The sequence below is a fragment of the Vombatus ursinus genome, unplaced genomic scaffold, assembly GCF_900497805.2.
Source record: "Vombatus ursinus unplaced genomic scaffold, bare-nosed wombat genome assembly UNPS02006779.1, whole genome shotgun sequence".
Taxonomy (NCBI): Eukaryota; Metazoa; Chordata; class Mammalia; order Diprotodontia; family Vombatidae; genus Vombatus; species Vombatus ursinus.
The window spans coordinates 21,656,929-21,671,647 of NW_020946557.1; the positions used below are offsets into that span (position 1 = coordinate 21,656,929).

The following is a 14,719-nucleotide window of genomic DNA, read 5'->3' on the forward strand; positions in this document are numbered from 1 at the left end:
TATAGTCTTTGATAGACTAAAAGAACACACTTAGAAATGAGTTCCAGTCCTACTCAGATGAAATAAAGCATGGGAGGGGTACCAAGGACCATCAGTTCCTCCATTTCTGGTTTTTTTTCCTTAATGCTCCAAACACCTAAGCTAGCATACATTTTTTAAAAAGTCTCATACCTTGCTACCTTTACTTCCCCCTTTAGTTTTCACTTCTCCAGCTTCCCAGGCTGTGTGGGTTGGAGGAAAGGATTTGTGTGGGTGTCTGGGAGGGAGAATGGAATGGAACCGGGTGAGATTCTCTCCTGGTGGGTGTTCTCTCCCTTTCTCTTTTGGGGGTTGCTTCAATCCTAAATGAAGCTAGATCTCATTGTCTCAGATGAGCAAAAAATCAAAATCTCAGAAGTCAGTTCAGATCCAAGCCATTCTTATTCCCTCTAGAGGCATTATACCTATGTAGAGTCACTACTGTCATATAAATTCAATAGCATGTCTTTTGAATTTTAGCTGTGTAGGGTGGGCCTAATAAAATTTTATTTCAGCCTTCCCTGACTGAATACTTAATTCCAGTCACCATGAGGTTTCTGATTTTTTTTTCTTCCTCCTGTTTGGTTCATTTATCTATTATCTATTATCAAGTAAATAGTCCTTGAGGTTGTCTGTTGTGCTCTGCCCTGGTCAGACTATATGTAATGTGCTGTGTTCAGTTATTGGCACCAAATTTTAGGCAGGACCTTGATAATCTATAGGAGGACAACCAGAATAGCAAAGGGCCTGGGTTTCATGCCAAATAAAGATTATTTAAAGGAATTGGGGGGGAAAGGAGAACATCATAGACATCTTAAAATATTTGAAGGTCTGTAACATTGAAAAAGAATTAGATTTGTCTGTTCAGTACTAACAGGCAAAATTAAAAGATGAGCAATAGTTACAGGGAGGCAAATTTACACTTGGTGTCAGGGAAATCTTCCCAACAATTGGAGTTTTCACTGGAGATCTTCAAGCAAAGGCTGGATGATCACATATTACGCATATTTAGAAGGTATTCTTTGTGGGGTATGGGTTAGAATAAATGGCCACCAGATCCCTTCTAAGTCTGAAATTTTGTGTAATTCTGTGAAATGTAATCATTTAGTCTGATACTCAAATCCTGTCTTGCCAATAATGAGGTTCTGTTATCCCTTCCATATAGAAGGGTTAGGGGCAGGTGTTCCAGCAATTTGGAAAATTCAAGTAAAAATTTTTGGCCCTCCCTTTTTACCAGAGAAATCTTTCAGCTTTACAGACCCCCTTCTCTGTTTTCTTGATTCATTCTCCCTCCCCCCCTCTATATATATACATACACACATATATGTAAAATGTGTTTCTAAACTTTTTCTGTGTTGTCTGCTGGCCTTTCTGTATTGTCCACGGTTTCCATAAAACTCCTAAAAAATTCCCACTTAATTTCTTATGCCAACCTGTGATATATCGAAACCACAATGGGGAAAGTCATGATGTAGAAAGGATAAGTGTGCTTGAAATAACAGTATTGTAATTTTCCCTACCTTAGAACTGAAAGTCACATTTATAGGGACAAGGGTAAGAATTGGCCCTGTAATTTCATTAATATATGAAAGTGCCAGGTGAGGAAACTCACTCTGCCAATGCAAGTTGGCCCCTTCTTTGTAGATTGTAGTCTTAGGTATCTGTATAAAGCACTGAGAGAAGCACATTTGTCCAATCATAAAGCCAGTTGGAATCAAAGGTGGGCTTGGAATCCAGTAATTCCTTAGTTCAAAAGTCAGCTTTCTACCTGCTATGTCACAGTTCTCTATACTATATTTATAGTATATAGAATAATTTTAAAAATGTTTTTAAAATCATCTATTTGACTAGAATCAGGACTAGCAATCTGGTCATTTACTTATATGTTATAAATCAGAAATCCATTCTTATAAAAAGAGATTAGAGAAAAAAATCTAATATTTTTAGTAGCAATATAAATCATAAAGTCAATTAATATAATAGAATGAAAAATCACTTATTAAATGATCATTGTGTGCCAAGAATACATAAGACTCACTTTTTAATTGTTGGAGAGTAAACATATAGAGTTCAACTGCAGGACAGAGGAAAAAGTCTGATGGTCCTTACAGTTCAGCAGCAGGATAGATCTGCAAGACCATGAGGTCAATATCACTTTCAGTGGAGAATGGGACCTTCCCTAGGGTTTGGATGGCAGGCTTGATTAAAGAAGTTTTAAGTCCCATAGATACCCCTTCAACAAACTATAAGCCCGTGCTGTTTAATATTGCTTAACCTCAGGCTATCATGTAAATCAGAAGTGTCAAACATAATACCCAAAACACTACCAGTGCAGCCCAAACCATACTAAAATGTAATTGGGTAATATTTAACTAGATATATAAAAATAGAATACAACAAAAATAAGTGATTTTTCCCAGTCAACGTACAACCCACAGGGATCTTTATGTACAGTTTAGCTACCCCCTTTTCTGTTTGTGTTTGATACCACTCACATAGCTATACCTTCTGGTTCATCTAACTAGGTCTCCAAACAACTTCAAAGTTCTAAGAAAGGGTCCTGTATCTATGGGCTGACCGTTAAAGCAAAAATACCTTACTTGAAGAAGCTACACATCTGCTCAAGATAGAAACTTAAGCATTTCCAAATTTTCAAAGTGTTACTTCTTTATCACAGGTGCAAACCAAGAGTTTGGGATGCTGTGGGGCTGAGAGGAGAAGACAGGCACAGGTGTTGCCCCTTGCCTAGGAAAATTGCCTTCCCACCTCTAGCTAGGAGATTGCAAGTGGGAACTCTCCATGGGCGTATTGAACAGCAGTAGGAAGGAATCCAAGTGCTAGTATAGGTAGGATTAATTTAGTTATATGGTAACTTGGGATACTATAGACATAGCTGTGTGGAAAGACAGCATTGACTGGAAAGTCTATTCTTTAGTTAGGGTGAGGAGGTAATGGAGTAGACTATTAGGAATGTGATAGCAGGTGATTTAATAAAGGCTTAGAACCCTCGGAGCTGTGTGATTTGTCAGGGAGCTCTTTTCCATTTGTGGCAAAGCTTTTTAATCTTTTCTTTTTTCTTTTTCTTTCTTTTTTTATTTTTTGGTATCATGAGCTCCTTATCAAAAATAAAGAAATCAATAAAGTAAAACACAGGGGATTACAAAGGAAAATGATAGTGAAATGCAGTTATTAAAGTATTGACAAAAACAAGTTCAAGAACTCTTTGAAATCTAGGTTAAGAATCCTTGCTATATAGGCATCTGGACATGTGCATAGTTTAAAGTTTGTGGCTTCACTGGCATGATATAATAACATAATAATAATAGCTAACATTTATGTAGACCCTGCCATGTGCTATGTACTGTGCCAAGTGCTTTACAAATATCTCATTTTATTCTCACAACTCTGGGAGGGACTTATTATCATCACCCCCATTTTACATTTGAGAAACTGAGGCAAGTTTAAGTGACTTGCCCAAGGGCACACAGTAAATGCCTAAATCTGGATTTGAACTCAGATCTTCCTGCTTTGAGTTTTGTGCTCTGTCCACTACACTGCATAGCTGACTGTGGAATGAACAATGATGAAACCTGAAAGGGAAGATTTTGTCTGATGTAATTTAACTGAATCATAAGCAGCTGAGTTCACTTCCAGGGTTCTATGTTGTAAGGAGAGTTCTTAGAATGGCATGCTATACATTTATATCAAATATTGGCTTTTCATTAATTTTTAATGAATCTTAGAAATAATTTTTGGGGGGCACCTAGGTGACACAGTGGATAGAACACCGGCCCTGGATTCATGAGGACCTGAGTTCAAATATGGCCTGAGACACATAACACTTACTAGCTATGTGACCCTGGGCAAGTCACTTAACCCCATTGCCTAGCCAAAAAAAGAAAAAGAAATAATTTTCAAAGAATTATTCTAGGAGAAATTCTGAAGTTGTGATTTTGATAAATTTCTTGTGAAATTTGACTAAAATTTACATTCCATTGTCTGTTCTGTAGGCTTGTAATTGCAGTTTGGTGGGATCACTTGATTTCCAGTGTAATATAAACACTGGCCAATGCTCCTGCCACCCAGAATTCTCTGGCACAAGATGTACAGAATGCAATTTGGGCCATTGGAATTATCCTCATTGCAATCTGTGTGACTGCTTCCTGGCTGGGACCGATGCATCAACCTGCAACTCAGAAACTAAAAGATGTGCATGCCTTAATCAGAGTGGACAATGTACTTGTAAGGTATGCACAGCCAAAGTCCAGCAATGAAAAGTCTCACAATTGTTTTTTCTACTTCTCAATGTTATTCCTTATTTCTATTCCATTGAATTTAAAGGAGAATCACCAAAGAGAGTATATATTGGTACATGGTCCCCTGAGGACGTAAGAGCAAAATTCTGCTTTTTAGGCAATAGGTTGTCTTTAACCAATCCAAACCAAATCTGTTTGGGTTCCTATTGTGATGCTGTTTGGTAAAGATTCAAAGACCCTCTGTTTGGTAAAGGTTCTATGGATATCTTTACCAACAAGTGACATTTTGCAAAGCAAACTCTTAAGGGAGAAGACTTTCCTTTATAGTAACTCACTGCACATTCAAAGGGCAAAAAGTTTGAAATGACAGGAAGTAACCCGAAATGCATTTACTCTCATCTAAGCAGCATGTACCTACTGAACATCACATCTGTGAGTGAAATAATAAGACACATTAAAAGCAGCTTCTCCTAAAAATGGATCAGCAATTATGATACAAAGCAGAATGCTCTTGTTGCCGTGGGAGTGCCATGGCTTCACATTACCCAGCACCCCTGACATTACAACAGTGACTATCTGAACGTTTCAGCCCTCATTAATATTGTTAAATGATGTGGAAAAATAATCAATTAAAAAGGCAAAGAGGTATTTTTCCCTTTAGATGTTTCTGTAAAAATCAATTCCACTCTAAATACAGTTAATATCATGTCAGAGGTATTCTGACTACTCAAGATAAAGGCCCTGAAGAGAGGGACAAAAGAAATCAGAGAAGGAAGCCCTGAAGGATGATTTTAAATAGGCTTGAGCATTCTTTTAAAGAAATTCTTCTGCCATCAAGGGAGGGCATGTACAATGCACATACAGACTACATACTGTGTTCAGTAACCAAACATTAGCCTAGATCTTGTCATTTATATCCTGACCCTGTCCCACCATTTATTTGCATTGCATGGACCTCAGTCCAGTGTTCATTATTTTTATTGTGCTTCTGAAGCCTGGTGAGTCTTTCCTGTTGCTTTCAATGGAATTATTATACAATCTGTTGCTTAGTTTTAAGAGCACCACAGCGATATATGTATTTGTAAATAAAGTAGTTTATCATGCCTATTGACACCAATCATACATGCCATGGGAGATGGTAGTCTTAATTTCATTTCTATCATACTCTTTGAAAATTCATATCCCTAATAAGTCTCTTCAAGGTCAATTTCCCCTATATCTTTGCCTTTAACCATGGACTCCTATTGGGATCATCTCTCTAGGTGAATGTGGAAGGCGTCCACTGCGACAGGTGCCGGCCTGGCAAATTTGGACTCGATGCCAAGAACCCACTTGGCTGCAGCAGCTGCTATTGCTTTGGCACGACTACCCAGTGCACTGAAGCAAAGGGACTGATCCGTATGTGGGTGAGTAGGGAGCTGCTGAGCCGTGTAATGCTATAATGTTATTTCCTGCTGGCGTCTTTTAGTCAGGCACTGAGAGGTAGCTAGGAAATGGCAAAACATTTAAGTAACCTTTTCCCCTGTGTACATTTAGAAATAGTGAAGGGACCATGTTCCATTAGACGATCAGCATTGGTGCTTTTTTTTTTTTTAATCTGAAAAGAGGTACATTTATTTTTTATGAGATAATAGATGTCAAGAAGATGTACTCATCTTACTTTAATTTTGCCTTTGACTTTACTTTCTTTGATGTTCTTAATTTTTAAATTGTCCAAAAGATTTTTTAATCATTCATTTTCCCCTAGTACGTTACTTTGCTTGTGCCACATAAGAGTTAAATAGGCTCAGTGTCTGTTCTGTGAAGCCCCTGTAACCTAAGACGCATGTCATATTGGTTTTCTCTGAGCAACAACAGCACCTCCTCACCACAAAGAAAGGCTGCAGATAGATCTAGAAGGAGCCATATATTTATGGATAGACAACAATAAGTATAGCTAGGTGGCATTGTATAATGGATAGGACTGGCCTCAAAGTTAAGATGACCTCAGTTCAAGACTTGTCTTTGGTATATACTGGCAAGTCATTGAATCTTTCTACGGCCCCAAGGAATTCTCTAAGACTATAAGTTGTGGAGGGCAGCTAGGTGGTGCAGTAGATAGAGTACTGGGCCTGGAGTCAGGAAGACCTGAATTCAAATGCAGCCTCAGACACTTACTAGCTGTGTAACTCTGCACAGGTCACTTAACCCTGTTTGCCTCAGTTTCCTCATCTGTAAAATAAGTTGGAGAAGGAAATGGCAAGCCATTCTAGTATATTTGCCAAGAAAACTTCAGATGGGATCACAAAGAGTCAGACATGACTGAAATGACTAAACAACAAATAAACTGCTGAACAGTTGCTGATCTCTGAAGATAAAGGGATTTTTCTCACTGGAAGTTCTTTAAACAGATGAACTCATAAGTCTAGCCATATGTAAGCATACACATGAGTAACTTCAGCAATTAGTGATTGCAATTCTTTGGGTTCATAGATTGAGATCACAAATCCTCTGTGACTTCTGGTCTTAGAAAGATATGGGGCAGGGAGTGGGGGAGGAAATCATCATCTTCTGGCTAACATGGTAATAAAAAGCTAGGTGGTTCTGTGAATAAAAAGTTGAGTTCGAAGTTAGGATTCTCTAGGTTCAAGTCCTGTTTCTGACATATTATACTGGCTGTGTGACTATGGGCATGTCACCAAATTTTGCTCAACTTCAGTTCCCTCATATGTAAAATGGGGAGAATAGTAGTACCTGTCACAAAACTGTTGCAAGAATCAAATGAAAAAAAAAAACATGTAAAGCACTTTGTAAGCCTTAAAACATTATATAGATATTAGCTATTATTGTTATTAGTTAGACTAATCCTTGGATGATAGGCATATAATCTGTGTCAGGACTTGGAATCAAAACTTTTTCCATTCTGGTATCTAACTTGTCAGGGTTTACACCACCCTGCCACAGTCTTTGGGAACCCAGAGCACACTTTAGTGAGGTGTCAGAGAAAGACTCTATTCAAGGATGATAGATAAATAGATGCATAGATCTGCATCTATCTATCTGCACCTTCATCCTCATGGGGTTGTTATGGGGAAAGTACTTTGTACTTATTTATGATTTTAAGTGACATATGCCTGTACTATCTACAAAGACATTTGTATATTGTGTATACATATATATATACACACACATATATGCCTGCATTGTGTACTTATATACATATGTATTGTGTATGCAGGTATTCATATGTGTATGTCATAGTCACAAAAATAAATAGGCAGTGTGACTTAATGGGTAGAGAGTTGGCTCTGGAGTCAGGAAGACCTCTGGAGTCTTGTCCTACCCTCCAACATAAGTTGAATTATGACCCTAAGCAAGTCACTTAACTTCTCATTGCCTCAGGCAGCAATCTAAGCCTCTAAGTCTAAGTCACAGAGCACACGTTGTTGGATCTCTATAGCTAGAGGAAGTTTACTCTCTGGGTTTTCCTACACCAATGAAATCCTAGATCTCGTGCAAATACACAATGTTCCAAAATGCTTAGTTTTTTTCAGTTTAAGTTTCAGTAATATTTTTGGGACATGAGAGAAAGATGGAGTCAGAGAGATGGAGGCAGAGAAATAGAGAGAAAGATCAAGAGAAAGAGAAACAGTCATACACTGCCTATATATTTGTGTGATTATGACATACATACATGTATTTCTACATACACATGCCTACCTGCATTTATATAGACAAATGTATGTCTTTGTAAAATACAGTTATATACCACTTGAAACCATAAGTACCAGTAAATATTATTTTAGATAAAATAGTGTAATGATATAGTTCCATAGGAAACATGTTTATAAATAAGCAAATATTAAAATAGTGTTTAATATACCCTTATATGAGTATTTATATCGCACTTCAAAGTTTATAGAACTCTTTCCCCACAACAACTTTAAGAGGATGAAGTTTCAAATATTTTTCCCTGGTTTTGCAGATGAAGAAACTAAAGCTTAGAGTGAATAAGTGACTTGTTCATGATCATCCAGCTTATACGCATTCAAAGAAGAATTTGAATCTAGGTTTCTCACCTTGAAGACCACCATACTTTGTCCACAACCCAAAACCTTTAGAGTGGCATTTAGAATTCATATTAGTACATGCTGTTTAGTAACAAAATAATTATAAAATGGAATTGTTTAAAATAAACTTAATGCAGTTTATACCAATACAGATTGCAATATGAGATGGATTCATGGAAGGAAGGAAGGAAGAAAAGAAAAAGGGAGAGAGAGAGAGGAAGAAAACATTTGAGAATTTGAGAGAGATAACATAATACAGTAAGTGGAGAGATGGACTCAATGTCAAGAAGACTGGGTTTAAGTTTCATCCCAGATATATACTGACTATGTGACTCTAAGCACATCATTTAACTTCTTGGTGCCCAGATCAGCTAAGACTAGGAATTGTAGAGTACTCCCTGATGTGCAATGATAGGCATTTTCTAACAAGAATTCCTTATATCAGTGAAATCACAGACCTGGAATAATAACAACAAAAAAGTGTATATGTGTGTGAGTGTGTGCACATGTGTGCATGTGTGTGTGTGTATGTGTGTAAGCATGCATGCATGTGCTTTTTTTCAACTACAGTTTTCCTCTATTACCACCTCATGGTGTGAAGATGACCCTCAGTCCTTAAATCTTTATCAGGGCTTCTTGAACTTTTTTCCACTCATGACCCCTTCAGCAGGTTGCAACCCACAATCTACATTACTGGATCACTAACTCCACCAGGTCCAATCATGCTGCAAAAGCTAAGAGAAAGGGCCTATTGGGACTTTGGTTAAGATGATGACATGAAAGGTAACTAGTGATCCCCCAAATAATGCAGTAAATACCTGATACAGCATCAAATGGAATAATGATCAAAAAGACCAATGCAAACACCAGTAATTTCCTCCATTGAGTCCAGAACTAAACAAGAAGACTGCCAGCAGCCTGAGGGCACTCAGTAGTGACAGGCCAACGATGACAGAACCCAGCTCCAGTTCCATAAACCAGGGCTGTGTCCTAACCTGTGAGCCCATCAGGGGAGAACACACAGCCCTGCAAGACCACTGCTTAAGGAGACAGAGCTTGGGACATTCCAAGGGGCCTGAAGCCAGGACTGCCATTGCAGCCACAGCAAGTGGTCCTCTAAACCTGCAAGGAGACTGGAGTCAAGAGGAATCTCCCACAATGTATCAGGGCCTGGAAGGACCACAGCATGGGACAATGGAAGCTTCCAGTTGGGCATATTAAGGAGGAAACAGAGATTGGGGCCAAGGACAACACCCACATTGTGCCACCAAGAGATGACGGCAAAAGCCAGGGTTTGTAACAGGACAGCAGTCTCTTCCAGACTACAGAGGCGACAGGATCAAATGACTATTCCCTACCCAAGAAGTGGGGAGGAGGAAGGATGGAGCTTAACTGGCAGAAATTCTAATCTAAAGCTGAGGCCAGAAATGCACGTAAGCAGAAGAAAACTCCCAATGTAATAGAGAATAGGCCTGATGATAGACTGTATTTCTGCTGTCCAAAGATAAGCCTAGAGAATCCTGGAGAAACTCATTACCAGGGTAACCACAGGGTCATGAATTGTTTGGGCACAAGAACTCTCAAAGCCCATCTACTAAGTTGTAGGAAAACTGCAATCTGCTTCAAGGTGGAAAACAGACACTCCTGCTGTGGTAATCAGAAATCCTTACAGTACCGAAGTATGAGCATTATCTAAACATGTATACATTCAATCATTATCTATTTTTTACACCTACTACATGTAATGCAGGTCATCCTATATCTTCTCCCTCTCCCTTCCTTTTCCTCCTACTCTCTGTTGGAAAAAGGAAACAAGACGCAGACTCAGCTGTGCCCAAGATTAATATAAGCTGTGCTTGCCCCCAGGCAAATGATGTTATAGCTCTCATAAGATACACTGTGAGGGTTATTGATCTGTAAGTCAGGAACTTACAAAAGTGCACACAATCTCTACTCACTATGACCATACAAGGGAATAATCCTCAGGCAAGTATCATGGTGGTGAGACAGTTCAGTTCCCAAGTGCCCCTCAACATTAGCACTCTCCTTTCATGACAGGTCCTCCATTCAGTTCAACCTCTGCCTCAAAGCACTCAGGCTTCCAACCCTCTCTGACAAACACTATGATTCTTCTTGCCTTATGGTGCTCTTAAATACTTCAGCAAGATGGTAACCAGTTGCTCCCTGTTTCAGCAGCCCCACCACAAATGCACAGTGACGAATGGGGAGGGAATCTTCCCAAGAATATAGTAGCAAATCTGCCCATCTGAACTCCCCAAGCTGTGCAACATCTGCAACTTCTGAAAATGTATAAGACACGTGCTAGGTGCTGGGTTGGCAAAGATGAAAAATTACAACCCTTCAAGAAATAGCCATTCTGATCAGAAGAGTAGAATGTGGTAGAGAGTAAAGCATACTTGATTTAGAATCAGAGGATCTGGGTTTAAATCCTACCTCAGCTAACCAGGGAAGTGACCTTGTCACTTCATACCTCTAAGTCTCAGTTTCCTCATCTTTAAAATGAGGAAGCTAGACTTTGATGACCCCTAAGGTCCTTTCCAGTTCTAAATCTATTATCCTATGATCCTACAATCCTGTGATATGTATATAAATCAGTATGGCTCTAAGTAATAATAATTCATATTCATTTAGCACCATTAGCATTTTCTTTTTTTTTTTTTGTTTTTTTTTTTTTTTGATGAAGTAATTGGGATTAAATGACTTGCCCAGGATCCACACAGCTAGTGAGTGTCGTGTGTCTGAGGCCAAATTTGAACTCAGGTCCTCCTGACTCCAGGGCCGGTGCTCTATCCACTGCACCACCTAGCTGCTCCAGTATTTTTTTTTTTTGGTGAGGCAATCAAGGTTAAGTGACTTGCCCAAGGTCACACAGCTAGTAAGTGTCAAGTGTCTGAAGTCAGATTTGAACTCAGGTCCTCTTGACTCCAAGGCTGGAGCTTTATCCACTGTGCCACCTAGCTGCCCCACACTATTATCATTTTCAAATCCCCTTTTATATGTATATGAGAAGGGAAGAGTTGAGCAAAGTATTTTGAGAAATTTGAAGAAGAAATAAATTACTTTCACCTAGGGAGGAGGAAAGGAAAGGTTTCATGGAGAAGACAGTTGGACAGGAAGGGAAAGCAGAGACTTCAGCAGTTAAGAGATGAAGAGGATTTCTGGGGATGGAGCCAAGATGGCAAAGTAGAGAAAGTACTGAGCTGATCTCTCCCAATATTCCCCTCCAAGCAACATCAAAATAATGCCTCAAATCAAATTCTGGCATGGAAGAACCAACAAAAGTCAGAATGAGACAGAAAAATTTCATGCAACCCCTTGATAGCAAACAATACAGGAACAAACACTATTTGGCAAATCTATTGCCTATGTTCACTTCTGGGTCATAGTTCAAGGGTGGAGAGGAGCACCTTTGGTCAAGAGGGAGCTGGAACCTTAAAGGGAGAGTATTCTTTTTGGTCACAAGGGATCACAAAGCCTAAGGAACAGGATCACTTTTGGTCTGAAAGGAACAGGGCTCCTGAAGAGCAGTATCACTTCTAGTCCCAAAGGAATAGGGTCCCTGAGAAGCAATATTGATTGCAATCCCAAGGGAACAGGGGCCTTTCCTGAGTAAGAAATGGAATGTAGACCAGGGGAACATTGACCATACCTCTCCCCAGATAACACCATCTTGGAAGCACCAAAAACTTGCAACCTTCCCCCTACACCGCCAAGAAGCTCTAAAATAAGCAGTGGAGGAATAGCCTGAAGATTGAGACAGTGCGTTTCCTTCATCCATGCCAAGAACAAAGCCCAACATTAACATAAAGTTCCAAATCAAGAAATAGAATGGAAAATGAGCAAACAACAACAACACAAGAATCTGACCATAAAAAGCTACTATGCTGACAAGGAATCAAGACAAACTCAGAAAAAGACAATGAAGTCAAACAGCTACAAGCAAAGCCTCAAAGAAAAAGATGTGATTTGGACACAAGCCCAACAAGAATTCTTGGAAGAGCTAAAAAAATTATTTTCCAAATAAAAAAGAGGGGTAGAGGAAAAATTAAGTAAAGAAATGAAAGGGGGAAAAACTAATACAGATACAATTAACAGCTTGGTAAAATGGGCAAAAAAAAAATACTGAAGAAAATAACTTAAAAAAAAAAGAATTGGCCAAATGGAAAAGGAGGTGCAGAAATTCACTGACTAAAATCACTCCTCAAAAAACGGAATTGGCCAAAAAGAGAATTACACAAGCTCAGTGAAGAAAATAATTCCTTACTCATTAGAATTGAGCAAATGGAAGCTAACGACTCCTTTAGACATCAAGAAATGATAAAATGAAAAAATAGAAGAAAATGTGAAATCTCATCAGAAAAAAAAAACTGACCTGGAAAATAGATCAAAGAGAGATAATTTAAGAATTATTGAACTAGCTTCCAATTGCTCCATTCTAATTTTTAAGGAAGTATTTTCTTCAGTAAGCTTTTGGACTTCCTTTTCCATTTGGCCAATTTTGCTTTTTAGGGCATTCTTTTCCTCATTGGCTTTTTGGACCTCTTTTGCCATTTGGGTTAGGCTATTTTTTAAGGTGTTATTTTCTTCAGTATTTTTTGGGGTCTCCTTCAGCAAGCTGTTGACTTGTTTTTCATGATTTTCTTGCATCACTCTCAGTTTTTCCTCTACTTCTCTTACTTGCTTCTCATAATCCTTTTTGAGCTCTTTCATGGCCTAGGACCAATTCATATTTTTCTTGGAGGCTTTGGATGTAGGAACTTTGACTTTGTTGTCTTCTTCTGGTTGTATGTTTTGATCTTCTTTGTCACCAAAATAAGATTCTATGGTCTGACTCAGCTGAGATCATGAGCTAGCAGCGCAAAAAGAGTCCCAAGCTTCAGGGGTTTTGTGCAGCTGTTTTCAGAGATACTTCTAGGGACCTGTAAATTTTCAGTTCTTCCAAGGTGGTTTGATCAAGGGCAAGGTATTTACTCCTTTCCTGGCCTGTGCTCTGGTCTATGAGTGACCACAAGCACTCTTTTCTGTCTTGGAACTGTGAGGAGGATTTCCTCTCCACCGCCACTATAAACTCCACCATGCCAGCACTCCTCCTTGCCCCAGGACTGCCACCCAGAACTGTGACCCAGATCCAAGCATGGGCAAAGCAAGAGAATTCTGCACCAGCAGAGAGATCCTTGCAATCCCCCTCTGATCAGCCACTGGAGTCTGTGTGCTGGAAGCTCAGGAGGCAGCTGCTGCCTCAGGGCCAATCTTGAGGACTGGGGCTGAGACTCTGCGCTTCTCTCTCACACCACAAACACAGAATTTTCCCACTGACTTTCTAAGTTGTCTTTGGTGTTCATGGGTTGAGAAATCTGGAAACTGCCATAGCTGCCCGTGATTCAGTCCTCTGAGGCCTGCTCCAGGTTTTTGCTGAGGCCTGCGCACCCACAATGAACTGTGCTCCTCTCCCCACCCAGTGTGACATACCTTTCTGATCAACCATCCATGCTGTCTTGGGCTGTAAATTTGTTTCACTGTCTTTTTGTGGGTTCTGTTGCTTTAGAATTTGTTTAGAGCCATTTTATAGGTGTTTGGAGGGGTTTGGGGGAGATCTCAAGCAAGTCACTGCTTTCACTCCACCATCTTGGCTCTGCCCCCTCTCTTTCCATAAACTACCTGAAAGCCATAATCAAAAAAAGAGCCTAAATATATTTCAAGAAATTATCACAGAAAACTGCCTCAATATCCTACAACCAGATGGTAAAATAGAAATTGAATACCTTAATCACCACCTGAAAGATATCCTAAAATGAAAACTCCAAGGAAGATTATAGCCAAATTACAGAGAACCCAGATCAAAGAGAAAATACTTCAAGCAGCCAGAAAGAAACCATTCAAATACCCAGAAGCCACAGTCAGGATTACACAAGATTTAGTAGCTACCATATTAAAGAAGTGGAGGGTTTGAAATAGAATATTCTGGAAGGCAAAAGAGATGGGATTACAACCAATAATAATCTATCCAGTAAAACTGAGCATAATCCTTCAAGGGAAAAAATGGACATTTAATGAAAGAGGACTTTCAAATATTCCTGATGAAAAGACAATATCTGAAGAGAAAATTTGACTTTCAAATACAAGACTCCAAAGAAAGATAAAAAAGGTAAACAGGAGAGAGAAGTCATAAGGGACTCAATAATGCTAAACTTTACCTTTCTACATGGGAAGATGATACATGTAACTTATAAGAATGTTTTCATTGTTAGGGCAGTTAGATGGACTCTACATAGAAAGTGGGCCCAGGAGTGAGTCAATTATATTGGGATGATGTAAAAAAAAAAATGGATAAGTAAAAAAAGATGGATGCCCAGGGAAAATAGGTAAGGGAGAGGA

The 14,719-nt window shown here is 39.1% G+C and overlaps 1 protein-coding gene across 2 annotated transcripts in view; it reads left to right on the forward strand.

Annotated features, from left to right (window-relative positions):
* Window positions 1-14,719, forward strand: part of LAMA2 (laminin subunit alpha 2) — a 793,905-nt gene that overhangs the window by 541,034 nt on the left and 238,152 nt on the right. For both annotated transcript variants that reach the window (XM_027848591.1, XM_027848592.1), the window contains exons 23-24: window positions 4,029-4,265; window positions 5,537-5,680. In XM_027848591.1, the coding sequence (XP_027704392.1) occupies window positions 4,029-4,265; window positions 5,537-5,680 (381 nt within the window). The remainder of the gene's footprint in view (window positions 1-4,028; window positions 4,266-5,536; window positions 5,681-14,719) is intronic.